The sequence below is a fragment of the Macrotis lagotis genome, chromosome 1, assembly GCF_037893015.1.
Source record: "Macrotis lagotis isolate mMagLag1 chromosome 1, bilby.v1.9.chrom.fasta, whole genome shotgun sequence".
NCBI classification, from domain to species: Eukaryota; Metazoa; Chordata; class Mammalia; order Peramelemorphia; family Peramelidae; genus Macrotis; species Macrotis lagotis.
In genome coordinates this window covers 841,883,932-841,904,235 of record NC_133658.1, presented here as the reverse complement: position 1 = coordinate 841,904,235, position 20,304 = coordinate 841,883,932, and the positions used below count along the sequence as shown (strand labels likewise).

The following is a 20,304-nucleotide window of genomic DNA, read 5'->3' as shown; positions in this document are numbered from 1 at the left end:
TACTGTACCACCTAGCCGTCCTAGCTAACTTAGTACTTACTAATTGATATAAGGAAAAAAATATAGCCCATTCCAACAAGGAATTTATACTCAAAGGAAAGTGCTATTTGTCCTTTTGAAGCAAGACCAATAGCATCACAAAATGTCTTGATTTAGGAATAAATTGGATGTAAGTGAGGCAGAATTGCACAAGATATTCAGTCTCTCTTCCCAAGTCATTGAAGTCCATGACAAAACAAAAGTCAGGATTATTGGTGATGATCCAGTAATCTTCACTGTTTGCCTAAGCTCCAAGCCTCCACAATGCCTGCTTCAGTTGCCTTCAAGACCATAGGAACAAATTGTTCTCATCTGCCCATTCCACAGGGGGAAGATAACACATGAAAGGAGATAAAAAGGGATTGGGAGAAGCAGAGAAAGATCCAGACCATAAAGAGCAGGTGATGGAAAATGAAAAGTTGGTTAAGGTGGGAGCTCTCTTTAGGGAGGAGTATTCTACTCAGCTTTCAAGCCCTTTTAAAAACTGTTCCCTATTGGACATGTGGACCTGGTTGTTCCACTGAAATTTGAAACTCATTATGTCCCCAAGTTTTACTATGGATATGGGTGTTTTTTACATTTACTGATCATTCCAATTTATACATGTGTATTTTCTGTTTAATCTTCTTTCTCTCTGGACTTCACAGTTTCTGTCCATAGCCTCAAGTTGTCACTTCCTTGCATGATCATAGGCAAATCACTTCTCTTGGTTTCATGTTCTTTCATCTGTACAATGAGTAAGTTGGCTTAGATGACCTTTAAGGTCCATATCTAGCCCCAAATAATATCCTAGTCAGTAAGCATCTAAAAGAATTGTACATATATAAAGAAGGGCAAAAAAAAAAGTTCTGACCCTCAAGAAACATACATTCTAATGGAGGAGGGTGACACCATATAAATATATAAATAAATGCAGTTTATTATTCACTGGTTTTCTGTTTCTCCCCCAATATATTGAATAGTTTGAGTGAACAAATATATTGTAAAATAAAATGTGTAAAATAAAATCTTATGTGGATCCTCATTCTAACAAAAATTTATATTTATTAGCCTAGAATTAAAGGCTACCACCATCAGGCCCAAACCTGACCTTTGCACTTTTCTCATATTATTCTAATCCCCTGAGCCAAACTCTGGTTATAAATATATCCTCTGTATCCCCAACCACCTACCATTCTTTGATTATTTTCCTCTACAAACTCTTAACAATCCTTAAAGGCCCAATTCAGATATTACTTCCCTTGGAAATTCTTGATTCCCCTAATCAGTAACCTTCCTGCTACTATTATGTCTGCCAACAGCTTAATTTACCAATCATATATTATTGTGTATAATAATTTGTGTGTCTTGTACACTTACTGGACTCAATGCTCCATGAGTCCAAGGTTTTTCACTACCACGGATAAGATTCTAGACATATGGTAAGACAGGTATTTGCTGAGTTGAAAAGACTTGAATACTGGACTAAATAATTACATTTTGTGTTTGGGCCTATGGGAAACTATTTAAAGATTTGAGTGGAGACAGGAAATCCAATGTTCTTAGGAGCATAGATTTTAAAAGCAGGAAAGGATTTTAGAGAAAATACTTCGGCCCAGAGAAGTGACTTCAAGGTCACCCAGTCAGTGATTCTCTGAGTCAAAATTCAGACCTAGGTCTTCAAGACTCTTAGTTCAGTACCTCATCCATTTTACCACACTTCTTCGACATGATATACTGATATTAATTTGCTATAAATTATCGGTTATACTGAAAAGTCTCGAGGAAGAAAGAATAGTTGAGAACCTTTCTTTTGCTCAATATTTTATCTCCCTTTTACTTAACAGTACTTTCTTCTCCTTCCTCTTTGCATTTTCAAATCCAGTTCATATTGGCCCAAAAATACAGAATGGAAGTTCAAGAAATATTGAATGGCAGATTTCCAAAATCTCATGGTTAAACACTATGTCAGTTGTCTTCTACTCATACCCATTACTTAATTGGAAATCATTTAGCATCTTTGACATAGAAATAATTGTGACTTTTTTCTTTGTATCTGGAAATGTTTACTAAAGGAGTATGGGCAAAAAAACAGAAGTTGACCAACCTTCTTTCCTCTCCCCACTGCAGGGTAGACTATCTAAGTCTCCTTTCTTCCCTGGGATCTTATTTCTTCATAAGACTTACCCTCCCCCCCTTCCCCATGTGATACTAATCTCAACCCTTAGGAACTAGACTATAGGTGAAGTGAAAGATGGGAGTAAGATGCTCTCTTCTCTAGCTCTGATCATGTCATAGTTCACTGGGGCCCTGGACATCTGGGAGGCTCAGAGGGTTGTAAAGAGTACTGGTACAGGGAAGAGGAACAGTTTGTGGTCTGTTGTGAGGGAAAATAGCCCTGGAAACAGAAGGGTTGAGGGGAACTCCTGGAGTTCTAAGATTTCCTCAAGAAGTCATGTGGCTGTGATGTCAGCACTGAGGTCACAAACAGAGTAAGAGGATGGGTTCCAGCCCAGAAGGCGACTATCCCAGGCTGGGGGAGGATGGGGGTCACCTGGAGGCTTGCCTGAAAGGAGGGACCGCCGTGGCTGACTGGTAAGTATACCAAGGCTGGGGGCTCTGTTTCTTTGTAAGCAGGGTTCTAGGTCTTTCTCATGATAACTCCTTTTCCCATTTTAAGGCAAATCCCATCCCTATACTCTTCTAGCTGTCCCACAACCACCTTAGTCCTTGTTCCAGTCTCCAACCCCCCCCCCTTCTCCCTTATGGCCCCCTCCATGGTCCTATAAAGAATCAACTCCAGGCAGTAAACCTATTAGAAAGGAAAGGAGACTTTCCCAAGGGAAGGCATTCTGTCATTTAGTTGTAAATTCTAGATCCCCTTCCCACTCAGGACAATTCTTGATAAATTTCTCCCACCCCTAGCCCAGACCCTAAGGCCTCATCCCACCCCACCCCCCAGCTGCATCCCCACCGACCCAGCCCCTCTACCCACCATGGCCAAGAGTGGAGAGGTCCCATCCCAGGCCAGCTCTGCTTCCACCATGGACCCTCACATCATCAAGGTAACGGTGAAGACACCCAAGGCCAAGGAGGAGTTTGCAGTACAGGACACTTGTACCATCCAGCAGCTGAAGAAGGAGATCTCTCAGCATTTCAAGGCCCACCCTGACCAGCTGGTCCTTATCTTTGCTGGAAAAATCCTCAAAGACCCAGATTCCCTGGTAGAGTGTGGCATTCGTGATGGGCTCACTGTCCACCTAGTCATCAAGATGCAGAGGAGGGGTATTGGGCCAGAGTGTCTGGCCCCCTGCCAGCCAGCCCCATCCCCTCCACCTCCTCCACCCCAATCACCCCAATCACCAGTCCCAGTCCACCCTGATGGAGTATACCCTTTTAGCCTGGGTGTCCTCACAGAGCAAAATGGACTGGGTCAAACATCTGGCAGCTTTCCTAACCTGCAGAGCCAGCTCTTGTGGCAACACATATCCATACCTGAGCTGGTGGCCCAGGTCATCGATGACCCCTTCATCCAGGGCCTTCTCTCCAATACGGGCCTGGTCCGTCACCTGGTCCTTGATAATTCCTACATGCAGCAACTGATCCAACATAACCCAGAAATTGGTCACATCCTCAACAACCCAGAGATCATGCACCAAACCCTAGAATTCCTACGTAACCCAGCTATGATGCAAGAAATGATGCGGAGCCAGGACAGAGCACTCAGTAACCTAGAGAGCATTCCTGGTGGTTACAATGCCTTACGGACTATGTACACGGATGTCTTGGACCCCATGCTAAATGCAGTGCAGGAGCACTTTGGTGGGAACCCCTTTGCAGCTGCCACCTCCAGTACTACAAGTTCGGGATGTAGTCAGCCCTCTAGGATTGAGAACTGTGATCCCCTCCCCAATCCCTGGGCCAGTCAGTATGGGATCACAGTTGGAAGATGGGAGAGGCGGCATGGGGGCCACAACTCCAGGCATGTCCCACTTAGTTTAAACTCCCAAGAAGGGTCTCCAGGCTTCCCAAGAATAGGGTTAGCAGGCTACCTACAGCAGGTCCCTGATCCCCCACAAGGCCTGGGTGCTTACTTGCAGGGGCCAGCATCCCCTCTGGGTCTATGTCAACAGCCTGGTCCAATGCCTCTGTCAGGGAGCCATGTACCCCCCACAGTACCCCCAGCCCAGCAGCCTGGGATCAGACAGTCCTTACCCAAAGAGCCTCTTGCAGTCAAAGCCAAGACCACCTGCCCTGCATTTCTGAGACCCCATACAACTAACAGCTCTAGTAGGGGTAGTGAGAAGGCAGAAGATGACAGTGTAGGCCCCAAGAGCCATACCACCAACATGCCCAATCTGGTGTCAGGTCTGACAGCCACCAGAGGAGATAACTTTATGACCTCATCCCCATCCCCAATAACTGGAGCTCCCCAGGCACCAGAGTCTGCATGGTTCACCACTCCAGCCTCTGTGAGGTCCCCAAGACCGGTCACCCTGAGCATCTCCTCTCAGGGTGGCCCACAATTTCAGGAGGAGATGCAAGGGCAGTTGCCATTGCTCATCCACCTACAAACAGCCATGGCAAATCCTCGTGCCTTACAGGCCCTGTTGCAAATTGAGCATGGTCTACAAACCCTGGCCACTGAGGCACCCCGTCTCCTCCTCTGGTTCACACCTTCCCTGGGGACCCAAGGAAACCCTTCAGTCACTGCTGAGGTTGAGACAGGCACCTATCCCCTAAACAATCGAACATCAGTGGCAATACCAGAGGAGCCCTCAGCCCCAGTTGCCCAAACTGGTCAAGGCTTGACTGGGGTAGGACCTCGGTCCTTTTCCTTCCTCCAGATATTGCAGATCCTGAATGACACCAGTCCCCAGCTGCTGTCATCACCATTGGAACAGCCTCAGATTCAGTTCCAGCCCCAGCTGGAACAGCTGCGAGCCATGGGTTTCCTCAACCCAGAGGCAAACCTCCAGGCACTCATTGCCACAGAGGGTGATGTGGGCAGGGCTGTGGAGAAGCTGAGGGGGTCAAAGACATCCTAACAGGATTGACCTCCCCTTTCCCCTGCCCCTGCCCCCCCAGACCTGCCCCACTCCCTGCTACAACCCCCTGGAATGCAGCCACACTATGAACTAAATTTACCGAGATACCCTTTATGTGGAAAAAAAAATGTTCCAGATGATTGAGGAAGAGAGGGAGAGAGAAAAAGAGGGTGGGTTAGTGTACAACCAGATGATTCCCAGATCTTGGGGGTCTGCTCTACTCAGTGCCCCCTGTGCCTGCCTCGAGGATGAAATTACATCCACCTTCCAGTGTCAAAGTCTCTGTCTTAATGTTTGGTGTGACTGGGGAGGTGGGCAGAGGGAAGTCGGTTGGGAAGGGGAAGTCTTCAGAAAGGAGGATGGAAGGAATTGGAAGGGAGGCAACTGGGTGGAATAGAAAAGGAAATGTGGGAATCATATGGCAGGAGTGGGTTTAAGAAAAACAGAAACATAGGGTAATAGCTATGGAACTGTAATCACAGAAAATGGGTCCAAATCCTGACGCATTTATTAGGTATTTGACCTAAAGCAAGTCAATTCCCCTTTCTGGGATTCAAATTTGTCACCTGACAAGACCTGAGATCTAAGTTCTTATATCCCTCTAAATTCTCTGGGAAGAGAAATGGGGGAGGTTGTTTTAGGGTGAGGGGGAACTGATTGAGGCATGGGAAATAAGAGTAAGGTTTACATTAAAACAGTCACCTGTCCTGGGTGTCTTAATTTTTTTTCTTAAGTCTAATATCTCTATTTGAATTAAGGTTAATCTCCCTTCAGATCCATTCTTAATGTGCTCTGTTTGTCATTGGATAGGAGTAGGGATTGGATTTGTGATTAATTGGCATAATGAACTCTTGATTTTGGACACTCCCTATTTAAATTAGAGATGAGATCATCAATGCAGTTCAGAGTCTTGGGGATGCCTATAATGGTGGTCTATGACTTGTCTTGGGTCATAATCAATATGAGTCAGAGGCAGGACTTAGGTTCCGGTCTTGCTAGTTGCAAGGCCAGCTCTTGAATTACAACTGTAACAGGGCACACTGTCAATGACCTTCTTAAAAGGTAATGTATTCCAGATGGGTTCTGACTAGGGCAGAGTAAGGTAAGACTAATATCTCTCCTCTTCAGGATTGGGGATGAATATTAGGAAGGGAACAACAAGGACTAAGCACCTAGGGTTATGAGCCAGGTCTTTAGCTAAATGCTTTAAAAATATCTCATTTGATACTTAATCAAATTATAGGCACAATATTTCTATTAATACCCAAATTAAAATCCTGTAGATAGGGGCGGCTAGGTGGCATAGTGGATAAAGCACCCGCCTTGGAGTCGGGAGTACCTGGGTTCAAATCCAGTCTCAGACAATAATTACCTAGCTGTGTGGCCTTGGGTAAGCCACTTAACACCATTTGCCTTGCAAAAACCTAAAAAAAAAATCCTGTGGATGCCTCTTCTCATGGTTTTGTTTCTATCAAAATCATCCAAGATAAAATTAGCTTTTCTGGCTACCACTTCACATACAGTTGACTACTGCTATTTTGCAGACCTTAAAATCTCTGGGCCATTTCTAATATTTCTAATGGCCCATCTAGTCATGTCTCTATCTTTCTATACTTTTACAGTTAATTATTTGAATCTCAGTGGAAAGCTTTTAAACATAATACATTTCAAACAATCTTTATATCCCATCTTTTCCTACTAGATTGTGTCCTTGGTTCTAGTATTTTCAGGTCTTTTGCCATCTTGCTTCTATCATTAACATGTTACCTATTTCTCCTGATTTTTTACCATGTGCAATTTTGACAAGCATCTGATGCTTTAACTAGGACCATTGATAAAAATGTTAAGCAGTCAATATGTGGAGTGATCTTCACAGTAATGGCACACAGAAGATGCTGAATAAATGTTATTGACCTATTTTTTTTCCAAAATAGCAATCCCAAGTTAATATTAACTAATCTTTGGATCCAGTAATTTATCTGGCTTCACTGACATTTATCAAATAATTTGCTGAAATCTGATATGCCTCTCACATCCCCGACTTACTAACTAGGAAAGAAAATAAGGTTTTTTGGTAGGACCCATTCTTAAGGAAGTCATATAAGTTTTTTTTTAATTTAGTATTTGATTTTTCCTAATTACATGTAAAAACTATTTTTAACATTTTTAAAGTTTTGAGTTCCAAATTCTCACCCGCCTTCCCCATCTTGTCCCCCATTGAGAAAGCAAGCAATTAGATATAGATAATAAATGTGTGGTCATGTATATTTACATATTAGTCATTGTAAAAGAAAAAACTCAAGAAAAATAAGAGTAAAAAGTACGTTTCAAACAATTATCAGTGGTTTCTCTGCAGATAGCATTTTTAAGTATTTCAGAATTATCTTGCATCATTGTATTGCTGAAAATAATTGTCATTAATAGTTGATCATCTCACAATATTATTACGGTGTACAATGTTATCCTGGTTCTAACTCATTTCCTATAGTATCAGTTCATATATGTCTTTCCAGGTTTTTTTGAGAAAATTCTGCTCATTTCTTAGAGCACAATTCATGATTGTTGATCGAAAAGTGGACCTCTAGTTCTATCTATATTCTTGGAAGATAAACATTCATCCAGACCTGGTGGGATTAGCTCACAAAAATAAACATGATCTATCACTGGTTTACTTAACTACCCTTACCTAGTGATATTTCTTCCTAATTAAATCATTCCACTTGGCAGATAAAAATAAACCATTTGGTTATCTTCAATTCATATATTCTAACAAACCTATTTAAAGTCAAATTCTTCTTTGATCTTTTGTCCTTAAAATGTCATTCAAAATGCCCATTTATTAGCCTGAGATTTCTACATCTTAGACTAATTCTTATCTTTACACTCACTAAAGCTATTTTTTATAGGACATACCATGTTTTTATATCCAACTTGGCATTCTGTAATTTTGTTTTCCTCTTAAAATTGGATAATCTTTTTAAATATCAGAGTTGATGAGATTTTTTTTTCTATCTTCAAAGTTGCATTCTTGAGAGCATCCTCTCTGCCTCTGATAGACTAATATTTCCTAACAGAGAGAGAGATGATAAATATCTGGAAAACTGAAGATCTTCCCCCCCTCTTTATTTCCCCCCATTATATAACATCTTTTTTTCTATTTATCCCTGATATTTTCATTTATTTCCCCTCTGTAAGAGTGTGGTTTTTAGCACATACCCATCTAGTAGTGTAGGTTTAACAGTTCAAAGTACTTAGAACACTTTTACATAGAAGAATTAATATTTTCTCCATGTCTCTTAAATCTAGATGATAAAACATTAAATCAAGTCCCTATTTTAGTTGACTAATTTCCAAGGTCTAAAGTTATTCATACTAAAAATTTAAGAGCCTGTTCAAACTAGTTACAACATATCCCTGCTCCTGCTACATTAGTTTCTTCCCTTTATCATGATTTTTATCTCTGACATATGGAGTATCTTTTTTATACGCAATGCTACCCACTCCTTAAACAGAAAGGAAAAAGACTTGTGTACAAAAATACTATAGCAGCTATTTATAGCAAATTATTTGAAATTGAGGGGATGCCCATTGATTGGGGAAAGACTGAACAAATTGTGATAGATAATTATGATGGAATACTATTCTGCTGAAAGAAATGAATGGAATGCTCTCAGAAAAATTTGGAAAGACATGAGGTGATGCAAAGTGAAATATATTACATACAAAGTAACAGCAAAATTGTAAGATCATAAGCTTGAATGACTTGGATCCAAGACAACTCTGAAAGATTTATAATTAAGGATGATGTCCATTTCCAGAGAAAGAATGGATGGTGTCTGAGTATAGAGTGAAGAATATTTTTTTCTTTAGATTTTTTTTAGAACATGTGGATATGTTGTTTTACAACATGAATAATGGAGATTTTTTAAATGTTATTTTATATTTTCAATTAAATGCAAAGATAGTTTCTAGCATTCATGTTTTTGTAAGCTTTTGAGTTCATTTTTCTATCTCTCTCCCTTTCTCAGTAATCTGACAGGTTATACAAGTACAATCATTTTTAACTTATTTCCATATTTTTGTTGTAAAAGAAGAAATCAGAACTTAAAAGAAAAAAATGAGTAAAAAACAAATTTTTAAAAAAGGAAAATAATGTGTTTTCATCTGCATTCAGAATCCATAGTTTTTCCTCTGGATTATGGAGATGTTTTGCCTGACTACACATGCGTAACCTATATCATATTGCTTGTTTTCTCAATGAGGGAGAAAATTTGCTTTTAAAGACAAAGATTAAAAATTGTTTTCACATGAAACTAGGGAAAATACTATAATTTTTTAAAATTCTACATCCTTTACATATATATTTATACATATATATATATATATATATATATACATATACACATAGTAATCTTGATTTTGATTACTGGCTAAGATGTATAAATTATTAAATTTGATTAGTGAACATCTACAAAAGCTAATGGTCATTCTGAAAAAGCAACTTAAAAAAGTCATCAAGCCATACTAACATTTTTTCCCTCTTGACCATATTAATAAAAATTCTATTTTAGTGAGGAAAAATAGAGATATGGTTTAGGTGATAATATAGTTAACTTTAAAACTGGTTGAATAATGCGATGAAGTCATCAACAGTTCAAATAAGCTTGAAAGAAGACTTTGTAGATAATAGCTCCAGAGATCAGTGCTTCATTCTGTATGATTCTTAGCAGTAATTTGGACAGAAACATAGATACCAAGATTATAACATTGTAAGAAGACACAAAGATGGGAGAGATCACTAACATTTTACTTTTACAAGGTCTTTCCTCTAGTTCTACTTAATGATATTTCCAATTTATCAAATATATAGATTCATAATATATATATATTTATGTATATAATATAATAAATTATAATATAATATATAATATAATAATATAAATAATATAATATATATACATAAGTGCATCTTATTTACCCATAGTTTATATATCAGCTCCCAATTAGTATTTCCTTGAGAATAGAGATTTTTGCTCTTTTGTTGATATTTTCAGTACTCAATGCAGTGCAGGATATCTAGTAGACATTTAATAAATGTTTATTAATGATTGAACATACCAATTGAGTCAGTATTCAAGCACAAGAGTACTGGGCCTAATCTAATTGAGATGCAATCAAAAGGTTTTACACTTAGATCCAAAAATTCAACTTTATTAATCTTAGATTACAGAAGTTTAGGTACAAGTCCATCTAGAGATTTTCTGGAAATAATTTTGGAATGCAAACCCAACACAATTCAACACTGTATAATAGGTATTACAGTACTTAGCACAGTGCCCATCAAAACTTTTTGACTATCAAGGAAAGCAAATAGTCTTAGGCTGCATTGAGAGACTTGGGGTGCAGATCTAGTAGGGGAGGTCATAGTCAAATTAGATTCTCATCTAGAATTAGTTTGGTTATGGCTGTCACTGTTATGACCTCAATTCCTTGGGATCCTTATTGATTACATGACCACAAAGCAACAAAGGTAAGAATGTGTAAAAAAAAGACAGAATTTATGTGAGGATGCCTAGAAGAGATGAGGGGAGGTTATTCTTTTCTAATTCATTTACAGGATAACTAAAGGGATCTTGAGAGACCCAGATTACACCTAAAACATTTCTGAAGGAGTGACTATAGAATGTCAGAAATTAAGGAGTTTCAGGAATTTTCAGTTTCTGAATTAGAAGCTTGGGATAGAAATCTTGCCCCTCATTTAGAAGAGGGGTAAGGATGGAGATAAGTTTTGCATCTACCCTTTAGCTGGAACACTAGGAATGTTCTGTGTCTTAAAAGATAGTCAGATATAATGTAGAAGCTATAGTTGCTCAATAAAGGGCTGAACCACATGGTCTCTGAGGGTTCTGTCCAACTAAGAAATTTGTAATTTAATGTCCAAGTAGAGGCTACCTATGCACTCTACCTTTTCCTGCCTCAGCATAATTTCCCATGCTTTTCCTTGTCACTGGAATAGCAACCCTTCCCCACCAATCTATCCCCTCATGTTGAATCTTGCTCATTCTAACAATGAAAGTGTGTACATACTTACTCTAGAAACTTCTCTATGATAATTGAGGTAGCACTCATCTTCCAATCAGGAAATATATTTCCTTCAATCTCAAATAACACCTTAAAGGTGTTATGTAGCAGACCAGAGATGGGATCCTACCTAACTATTTAGCCCCTCAGAATCACAGAATATATATAGGAATTGGGATCCCTGCAGCTGTCTAGTTTAACCTGGACATGAAGGGAATGTCCCATTATAATCTACATGACAGGTGATCATCTAGCCTCTGAGGAAGGGAAACCCACAACCTCTAGGGGCATGTCCTTTGAACAGTTCTATTAGGCAGCGGATAGAAAGCTAGTCCTGAAGTCAGAAGGAACTAAGTTCAAATCTGATTTCAGATATTCACTAGTTATCTGACCATGGGCAAACCATTCAACTCTTGCTTCAGTTACCTCATTTGTAAAATAAGCTGGAAGGCAAAATGGCAAAACACTCCAATATCTTTGCCAAGAAAAACCCAAATGGAATCACAAAGAGGTAGGCATGACTAAAATAAATGAACATTATTAAACAGTTGTTCCTGACATCAAGTTTGAATTTAGTCTTCCTGTAGAAATGGGGAAATGATGGTACCAACTTGATAGAAGTCTGTCAAGAAGATCAACTCTGATGAAAGATATTCAGATCTTTAAGACACCACACAAATACCAATCAATGAAATGTGGTAGACTAGGTAGGCATCAGAGTCAGGATTGTACTATATGAACCTAATCTGAGGTAGCACAGATGTATACATAGTGTACACAAATTTAACCCAGTTTGTGAGGGATTATGCAATCTGAGCTGAGGCACAATTCTACCTTCTCTGCCTCCCTTGACTACAGGTCCTTGGTATCAATTATTGTTCTTTCTTCTTTTAGTATATGCCTATTCTTTCCTATATTGTATTCCAGTTATCTGTGTGGTGTCCCTTCCAACCATGAGATTGTGTGATGATTTAAGAGTAATCTATTTCACTGTTTAGATAGTGTCAATTTTTAAGAGTTCTATCAAAGGATAGGCTAAATCTGCATCTCTGCAACTTCCACCCTATTTGCAGTTCTATTCCTAACTGGGGGCAAAGCAGAATAAGTCTAAGCCCCTCTTCTAATATGATAATCCTTTAAAAGCTTGGAAAATTGGGTGCGGAGGCAAGATGGCAACAAGAGAGGATCCTGTCTTAGGTGCTCTCTCATAAAACTTATAAACTAAGGACTCTAATTTTTGAGAGACAGAACCCACAGAGGGACCCAGGGAGGCAATTCTCCTACTCAAGGTAACCTGGAAAAGAGCAGAAAGACACTGCTCCCCCGGGGTTGGAGGGGTGGCCGCCAGAGCGAAAGAACTTCAGCCTCCCAGAGGAAGTCCCAGGGTGCTGGGAGCCACAGCTCACAGCAGCAGGGGAGTTTCCTGACTTGCGCCCCAGGGAGCATCAGGCACAATTTGGGGGAACAGTGGGGGGGGACCTCTGCGAGAGTGAGCACATTGAAGCCCAGCCCTCAGGGCACACAGCAAGCATCATGGCCAAGGAAGTCCAGATCCAGGAAACAGAAGCAGGCGGAGCTGGTAAACAGGAGCCCCCAGGGCATGAGCCCATTGAACCTAGGGAGGGGAGTGAAGAGAGAGACTGCCAAGCTCTGCCTGTGGAACAGGACTCTGGAGTTCTGACCACATTCAGATCCTGATCGCAGTCTAGGCCCCCCCGCCACACAGAACAGTAGGACTCCCCTCCACCTCAGCCCTGTGGCAGAGGGTGATGCTTATGGTCATTCACAGACCAGGAGGAAGGACAGAGCCTCACACACTGAGACCTTTGTGGGAGTGTCCCAAAAGCTCAGGAAGCACCCCCAAAACAGGCTAAGACTGGGAAAATGAGCAGAGAAACAAAAGGAACACCATTGAGAAATATTTTGCCTGTGACCCCAAGAAGGATCAAAACACTCAGTCTGAAGATGAGGAAGCACAAGCTCCTGTGTCTAAAGACTCCAAGAAAAACACAAATTGGACTCAGGCCATGACAGAGCTCAAAAAATACTTTGAAAATCAAATGAGGGAGTTAGAAGAAAAACTGGGAAAAGAAAGGAGAGAGATGCAGGAAAAATATGAAAATGAAGCCAGCAGCTTAGTCAAGGAAATCCAAAAAAATGCTGAAGAAAATAACATGCTAAAAAACAGCTTAGGTCAAATGGATAAAACAGTTCAAAAAGTTATTGAGAAGAATGCTTTAAAAAGCAGAATTGGCCAGATGGAAAAAGAGATAAGAAAGCTCTCTGAGGAAAACAAATCCTTCAGATAAAGAACAGAACTCAGGGAGATTGCTGAATTTATGAGAAATCAGAACTCAATACTTCAAAACCAAAAGAATGAAAAATTAGAAGAAAATGTGAAACATCTCATTGAAAAAACAACTGATATGGAAAACAGATTTAGGAAAGATAATTTAAAAATTATTGGAATACCTGAAAGTCATGATCAGGAAAAGAGACTTGACATCATTTTCAAAGAATTACTACAGGAAAATTGCCCTGATATCCTAGAAGCAGAGGGAAAAATAGAAATGGAGTGAATCCACAGATTCCCCCCGAGAAAGAGATCCCAAAAAAACAACGCTCAGGAAGATTATAGCCAAGTTCCAGAACTCCCAAGTCAAAGAGAAAATATTACAAGCAGCTATAAGGACACAATTCAAATACCATGTAGCTGCAATCAGGATCTCACAGGATTTAGCAGCAACCATTAAAAGCTCATAGGACTTGGAATATAACATACCGGAAGGCAAAAGAGATTAGAATGCAACCGAGAATTAACTACCCAGCAAAACTGAATGTCCTTTTCTAGGGAAAAAGATGGACTTTCAATGAACCAGGGGAATTTCAAATGTTCCTGTTGGAATGGCCAGAGCTGAACAGAAGGTTTGATCTACAAATACAGGACTCAGGTGAAGCATAAAGATGGGAGGAGAAGGGGAAAATATGAGGGACTTAATGATGATGAACTGCATGTATTCCTGTACAGAAAGATGACACTGATAATACTCATATGAACATTCTCAATTAACAGAGCAGGTAGAAGGAGCTTTTATAGATGAAGCACAGGAGAAAGCTGAATTTGAAGATAAAATATGGTATAGAAATGGAGTCAATAGAAAAAAGGGAAATGGAATGGGAGAAAGAAAAAGGAGAGGGGGAATAGGCCAAGATATTTCATAGAATAAGATTTTTCTTTATTAGAATGAGCTATTGCAATGATATGGAAGGGGGGAAGGCAAGGGGGAATGAGGGAATCTTTGCTCTCGTAAGAGGTGGCTAGGAGAGGAAACAGCATATATACTCAATGGGGTATAGACATCTGGAGTAAGAAGTTGGGGCAGGGGTAAGGGGGGTGATGTGAGTGATGGAGGAGAGGATGGACCATGGGGGAGAGTGGTCAGATATGACACATTTTCTTTTTTACTTCTTGCAAGGGGCTGGGATTGGAAGGCCGCTCCAGGACCATAGGGCCAGGTGGATGCTGGGCCTAAGGGGTGGTATGGGCACTCAGGGCCTCTTGGTCCCACGACCAGGGATCTGTCTGCTGTGCCACGCAGCTACCCTACATCAGAGTCAGTGAAAGGAGAGAGAAAATATAGTACATGGTAGTGGAGAAATACGAAAGGAAGGAGTTGCGATCAACAATGGCAATGGTGGAAAAATATGGAAGTAACTTTTGTGATGGACTTACCATAAAAATGTGATCCACCCGCAACAGAGTTGGTGGTGTTGGAACACAGACTGAAGCACATTTTTATTATTAATATTTGGGGGGGGCAGGGCAAATGGGGCTGGGTTGCCTGCCTGGGGCTGCATAGTGTGGTGATCATTGGGTGTCTGAGACCGGATTTAGACTTGGGTGCTCCTGGCTCAATGGCCAGTGCTCTGTCTGCCACCCAGCCACCCCTATTATTATTACTATTTTATTTTATTTTATTTTAGGTCTTTTTTTCTCTTTTTTTTTTTTTTTGGTTTATGCAGGGCAGTGGGGTTGGGGTGGCTTGCATGTCACACAGCTGGGTGATTGTTGGGTGTATGGGGCTGGATATGGGCTTGGGTGCTCCTGGTTCCAGGGCTGTTGCTCCGTACACTGCACCACTTGGCCATACCTACAATTATTACTATTTTTTTTAATTTAAATTTAAATTTTTTTCTTTCCCCTTTACTTTATCGCTCAAGTGAGTCTATTTTTTGGGAGAAGGGGGTATTTTGTTTACTCTTAAACAAGAATATTTTATTAATGTATAAAAATTTTGTACAAAATGAGAATAAATAAATATTAAATAAATTTTAAAAAGCTTGGAACATTGAGAATGCAGTATGGAAGAGGCAAGTTCAAAAGTAGCCTCAGATACTTATTGGACACATGACCATAGGCAAATCACAACTTTGACTTGCCTCAGTGTCCTCAAATGTCAAATGGAGATAATCATTGCCCCCTACTTCCCAGGATTATTGTGAGGATGAAATGAGATATTTGTAAAGTACTTATTTAGCATGGTATCTGGTACATCATAAGCACTCAACAAATCCTCTAAAGTTTTTATTTTCCCTTAGACTAAATATGGTCTGTTTGCTAAACTAATTGTCAATCTGTCAAGGTCTCCAGGTCCCACATTATTTTGGTTGTCCTCAAAATGTAGTCCAGTTTGTCAAGGTACTCATTAAAATGTAGTACTACAAACTGAAAATGATTTAAATGGGGGCTGACCAAAATCAATAGAAAAGTTACTCTTATTTTAGCTATGGTAACAATCTTCATACATTCTGTGCTTGCATTATTAGCTTTTATGATTTTATTTGCAAATTAAGTTAATTTGCAAAATTAAGCTTGGTTCCACTAACATTCCTATATATATCAAGAGCTATTTCATTTAGTTATATCTTCCCTAAACTATGCAGAAGCACCTGATTTTTAAACCCAAGTATGGGGTTTTTATATTTATTTATCCCATATTATTTTCAGCCTATGCCAAGATCTTTTTGGATCAATTCAGAAAACAACAGTCAATTCTTTTTGGAGCATGAATGGGATGGTATTGGTCTAATGTGTTCTTCCTTCCATAAGGGATTTAGAAAAGGTAATGCATAATAGGAAGATTATTCTAATGATAGAATTTCAGGAAATGTGATAGGTGGGTGGTCATGAAGAGTCCATCATAATCATCAGAATAGGTCCCTTACTCTACCTATGGTTAATTGTGGTCCTACTTCCCCCTCCATATCTTTTTTAGAACAGGGACAGGGAAACATCTGGCTGAGGTCTACAAAATCAGTTGGTCTGGCACTGCCATTGCAACAGCAGGCAAGACTTGAAATTCAATAAATCTAGCACCTTTTTTTAGGGATGAATTGACCAAATATAGCAAACTAATTTTTAAGTTGATGATTCTGTATGACCTATGAGTAACGATATAAATATCCAAATGAACTTTGGTGGAAAAAAGATTCCCCATTCCTGTTCTAGAAGCTTGTGCCTAACCCTAATCTTCATGGCTACAGCTCCTCATTGTGACCTCATTCCTGAGGTCACATTCCCTGAGACTTTCCTAAGGGTGTGCGGGAAGGTCCAGGGCAAAGGTTCCACCTCTGCCTTGGTCCAGATGCTAATGGGGAGCAGCCCTGGGTGCAGGGGGAGTGAGGAAACTGAAGAGTTATACAGCCACAGGGGTGAGCTCCAAACTGGGTGGTGGGATATACATAGAGCAGAGTGCAGGGGTAGCTCTCCAAGGTCAACCTTGCTCCCCACTCCAGCAGGCACAGCGCCCCTCATCCCAAGGACTTGGGCAGACAGACTAGCCCTGGCACATCACTGAAGCATGGCAGGCTCCCGGGAAGAAGCGGGGGACAGTAGGCTGGTGGCAGGCAGGGAGCCACCACCACATCTCATCACAGTAACAGCAAAGACACCACAAGAGCACCAGGAGTTCACCCTGGCAGAAAACTGCAGTGTTAGGGAGTTCAAAGAGCAGATCTCAAAGCGTCTTCATTGTGATGTGAACTGTCTGGTGCTCATCTTCACAGGGAAGATCCTGCATGACCAGGACACACTGAACCAGAGGGGAGTCCTGGATGGCACCACTGTCCATCTGGTGGTGCGCAATCGCTTCCCTGGATTCACCCGCTCATGCAACCCAACTACCATACCTACCACCTCACACCAACCCCTCCCAGCCACCAATAGCCATGGGTCTTCATCCAGCGCAGGAGCTTCTGGGCTCTTGGCCAGGCTGGGCCGCATAGATCTGACAGACTTCCTTGGCCATCTGGTTCAGCTCCTCATGGCAGTCCCTGAAGCTGTGGTGCAATTTCTGGATGATCCCTCCATACAAGGTTTGCTGGGTGAAGCTGCATCTAGCACCAACCCTTCTCCTGGTACTGGGCGGCTAATGGCTCATCCACAGACCACTTCACCACCACCAGCTGCTGAGGCAGTTCCTGAGACCCTAAGGAGCTCTGCTCTGCTGAGAGAATTGTTGATGCTAAGAGCAGATGAGAGAGGCCTGGGAGCTTTGAAGGCTGTTCCTGGGGGTGACAATGCCCTGAGACAGGTCTATGCTGATATCCAACAGCTGATACTCACAGTCCCAGCCTCAGTACCCCGTTCCAAGGGTCCAGCTCCCTTGTCTGGGCCTACTAGCTCTTCCCCTTCAGCTGGGCCTCTTCGTCTGGGCAATGTGTGGCCTGGGGCCCAGGGCCGGGTTCTGGGAGCTGCAACACAGTCTACCTCACCCTATAACTCTGCCATGCCCAATCTGTGCATGGGTTTGGGACCTGGCTCACAGGATGTGTCCCCAACTATAGGCAAAGGTTCCCTGCCAGGCCCTTCCATACCCTCTGCCTCTGCCCTGCGGGATGCCCTGCATGCTCTACATCAGAACCCAGCCCTACTGCACCAGCTCACTACAGGCAGCCCTCTGAGGCCCCGTCTACCCCTGCTACCTATTCTTACTAATCCTCGGGCTCTACAGGCTTGGCTACAGATTGAACAGGGCTTGCAGACACTGTCCATGGAGATTCCAGGGCTGGGAACCTGCCTACGGGCTTCTGGAAGGCACCGTGGAAGTCATGTGGGAGGAGTGAGTGGGGGGACAAACACCCGAATGTCCTCCCATCAGTCTACACTAGCTGTACTGCAACTCCTCCAGGCCTTGGTCCATGCGAGCCCCAATACCCTTCAGACCCCACCACCACCACCACTGCCCCCACCTCCAGCAGAGGGTCGCTTCCAGCAGGAGCTGGACCAACTGAAAGCAATGGGCTTCTCCAACCGTGATGCCAACCTGCAAGCACTGATTGCCACTGGCGGAGACATCTATGCTGCTATTGAGAGGCTACTGGGGGCTCCCCAGGTCTAGCACCCTGATCATAACCTTGGGGAGCCTAGGCAGGGAGAGGGGGAGAGAGAGGGAGAGGAAGAAGAAATATCTCATTTTCGGATAATCTCCTATGCAAATCGGAGATCACTGTGGACAGTACCACTGTGGTAGCTGTCTCATTCTCCACTAAATAGCCACTGCTTGGCCAGATGTGTCTTGTGTCACTTTGTTTGAAGGGCTGAATTACTGGGGAAGGTCTGGGGTTTATAATTCCCTTCATCACAGGCCCACAAACTCCCCTTGTCTCTCATTCTGTTTCATAGGAAGAGATATTTATCTTTAGTAGAGTGAACAAATAACCTAATGAAAGTGATTTTATTCCCATTTTGTGAGGCAGAGATGATGGTGCCTTTAGATAGAACAATCCATCCTAAGTAACAAAGTACAGATTTAGAGTATGATCTAAAGTAAGGACCTCCTGGTTCTCTCCATCTCCTCTTCCTCTGATTTTCAGGTCTAGTCATCTTCCCTAAGTCTATGCCCAGGAATTCTCAACAAAATATATAACTCCCTTTTGATCCCTAATCTCCCTTTTAAGTGAGACACATGAAGAACCTCTACCCAAGCTTCGATACTCTTAAGTCTGTATCTAAACAATAGTATGTGAAGCTCCTAATATAACATGATACACATAGGTGTGTATTTTTCCTCTAATTCTGAGCAAAAGATGCAACTGCAAAGACATTGAATGAAATAACATTCTAAGAGTTATATTTTCTCATAAAGACATATGTCAACAGAGGGAATAAGCTCATGTATGCAGAGCAATAGATGTTTTCAGGGACACCTCCCACCTCTTATCATTACAGGAACCCCATTGAGTGGCTTATGATGATGGCATGGAGTTGATTTCACTGGACCTGCCCCTCTCTAGTTCCAGTGTTCTTGAATTACTTCCCGAGTGTCTGCTGGCTTCACCATCTATTATCCAGAGTCTCATGGTGACTCTTGTACCTGGTCTCTGATACTCTCGGTCCAATGGTCCTTAAAGATAATGCTAGTCTCAAATTCTCTGCTATGGATGCTACCTAGATACATCTTTTCAGGGTCTCAGCTTTGGTGCAGGATTTTTTTTTGGGGGGGGGAATTCATTTTGCCTACATAAAGTCTCTACTTGTATAATCTCTTTTGTCATTTTCTCTAGCTTCAAGCAATTAATTTTTTCTTTCTCCTAGCATGCTGGGCTAAACTTCTCCTCTGGATTCCTATAATTTGATCTTCAAAGTGAAGCAGCAGATTATTACAACCCAAAGTGGTGCATTGTGTATCAGAAGTGCAAAGATAGATTACATTTCACCCTTTCCTATTGCACACTTGTCTCAACACAATCACACCATACCACCCTTCCCTACAACTTTGCAAACTCCTTATTTGCCTTTCAGCCTCTCATGGCATTTTCACCTAACCCAACTGTGATCCCTGCACTAACAATTTCACCAGAACCATACAAAAAATATAGCCCACTCCCAAGTATATCCACATGCTGCATCATATTAACTCCAGACATCCCTCAGCTGGAATATTTGTCGGGGCAATGAACAGTAAGAGCTGCACCATACACTTTTTCAATTGAAATGTAAGAGTGAGTCTCAAGGGAAATGCAGTTATTCTTGTATTAAGGCAATAGATCTCCCCATTCTACTTCAAGAAATATGTCCTGGAAATACTGTAGGGATGCTTTCAGAATGCCATCCTGCTCTCCCCTCCCTATCCCAAACCTCAAGTCTCTTGGAAAA

The 20,304-nt window shown here is 41.5% G+C and overlaps 1 protein-coding gene across 11 annotated transcripts; it reads left to right on the top strand.

The window, feature by feature from the left end:
* The first annotated feature begins 2,439 nt into the window (after nucleotides 1–2,439).
* UBQLN3 (ubiquilin 3) lies at nucleotides 2,440–18,731 on the top strand. Of its 11 annotated transcripts, none has more exons than XM_074217422.1 (3): nucleotides 2,542–2,613; nucleotides 16,156–16,270; nucleotides 16,944–18,731. In XM_074217422.1, the coding sequence occupies exon 3, from the start codon at nucleotides 17,009–17,011 to the stop codon at nucleotides 18,545–18,547; it is 1,539 nt and encodes a 512-aa protein (XP_074073523.1). In that variant the 5' UTR covers nucleotides 2,542–2,613; nucleotides 16,156–16,270; nucleotides 16,944–17,008; the 3' UTR covers nucleotides 18,548–18,731. The 11 variants fall into 11 exon arrangements, with proteins under 11 accessions (XP_074073518.1, XP_074073520.1, XP_074073519.1 ...); XM_074217426.1 differs by lacking the exon at nucleotides 2,542–2,613 and adding an exon at nucleotides 6,028–6,128 and having other exon boundaries at nucleotides 16,947–18,731; XM_074217421.1 differs by lacking the exon at nucleotides 2,542–2,613 and adding an exon at nucleotides 6,028–6,128.
* The last annotated feature ends 1,573 nt before the right edge of the window (nucleotides 18,732–20,304 follow it).

Bases quoted from the DNA above. Each gene is read 5' to 3' on its own strand.
- UBQLN3 (XM_074217417.1), top strand. From the start codon at position 2,519: ATGGGTTCCAGCCCAGAAGGCGACTATCCCAGGCTGGGGGAGGATGGG. The intron at 2,614-2,980 runs GTAAGTATACCA...CCCACCCCCCAG, and splicing joins GGGACCGCCGTGGCTGACTG to CTGCATCCCCACCGACCCAG.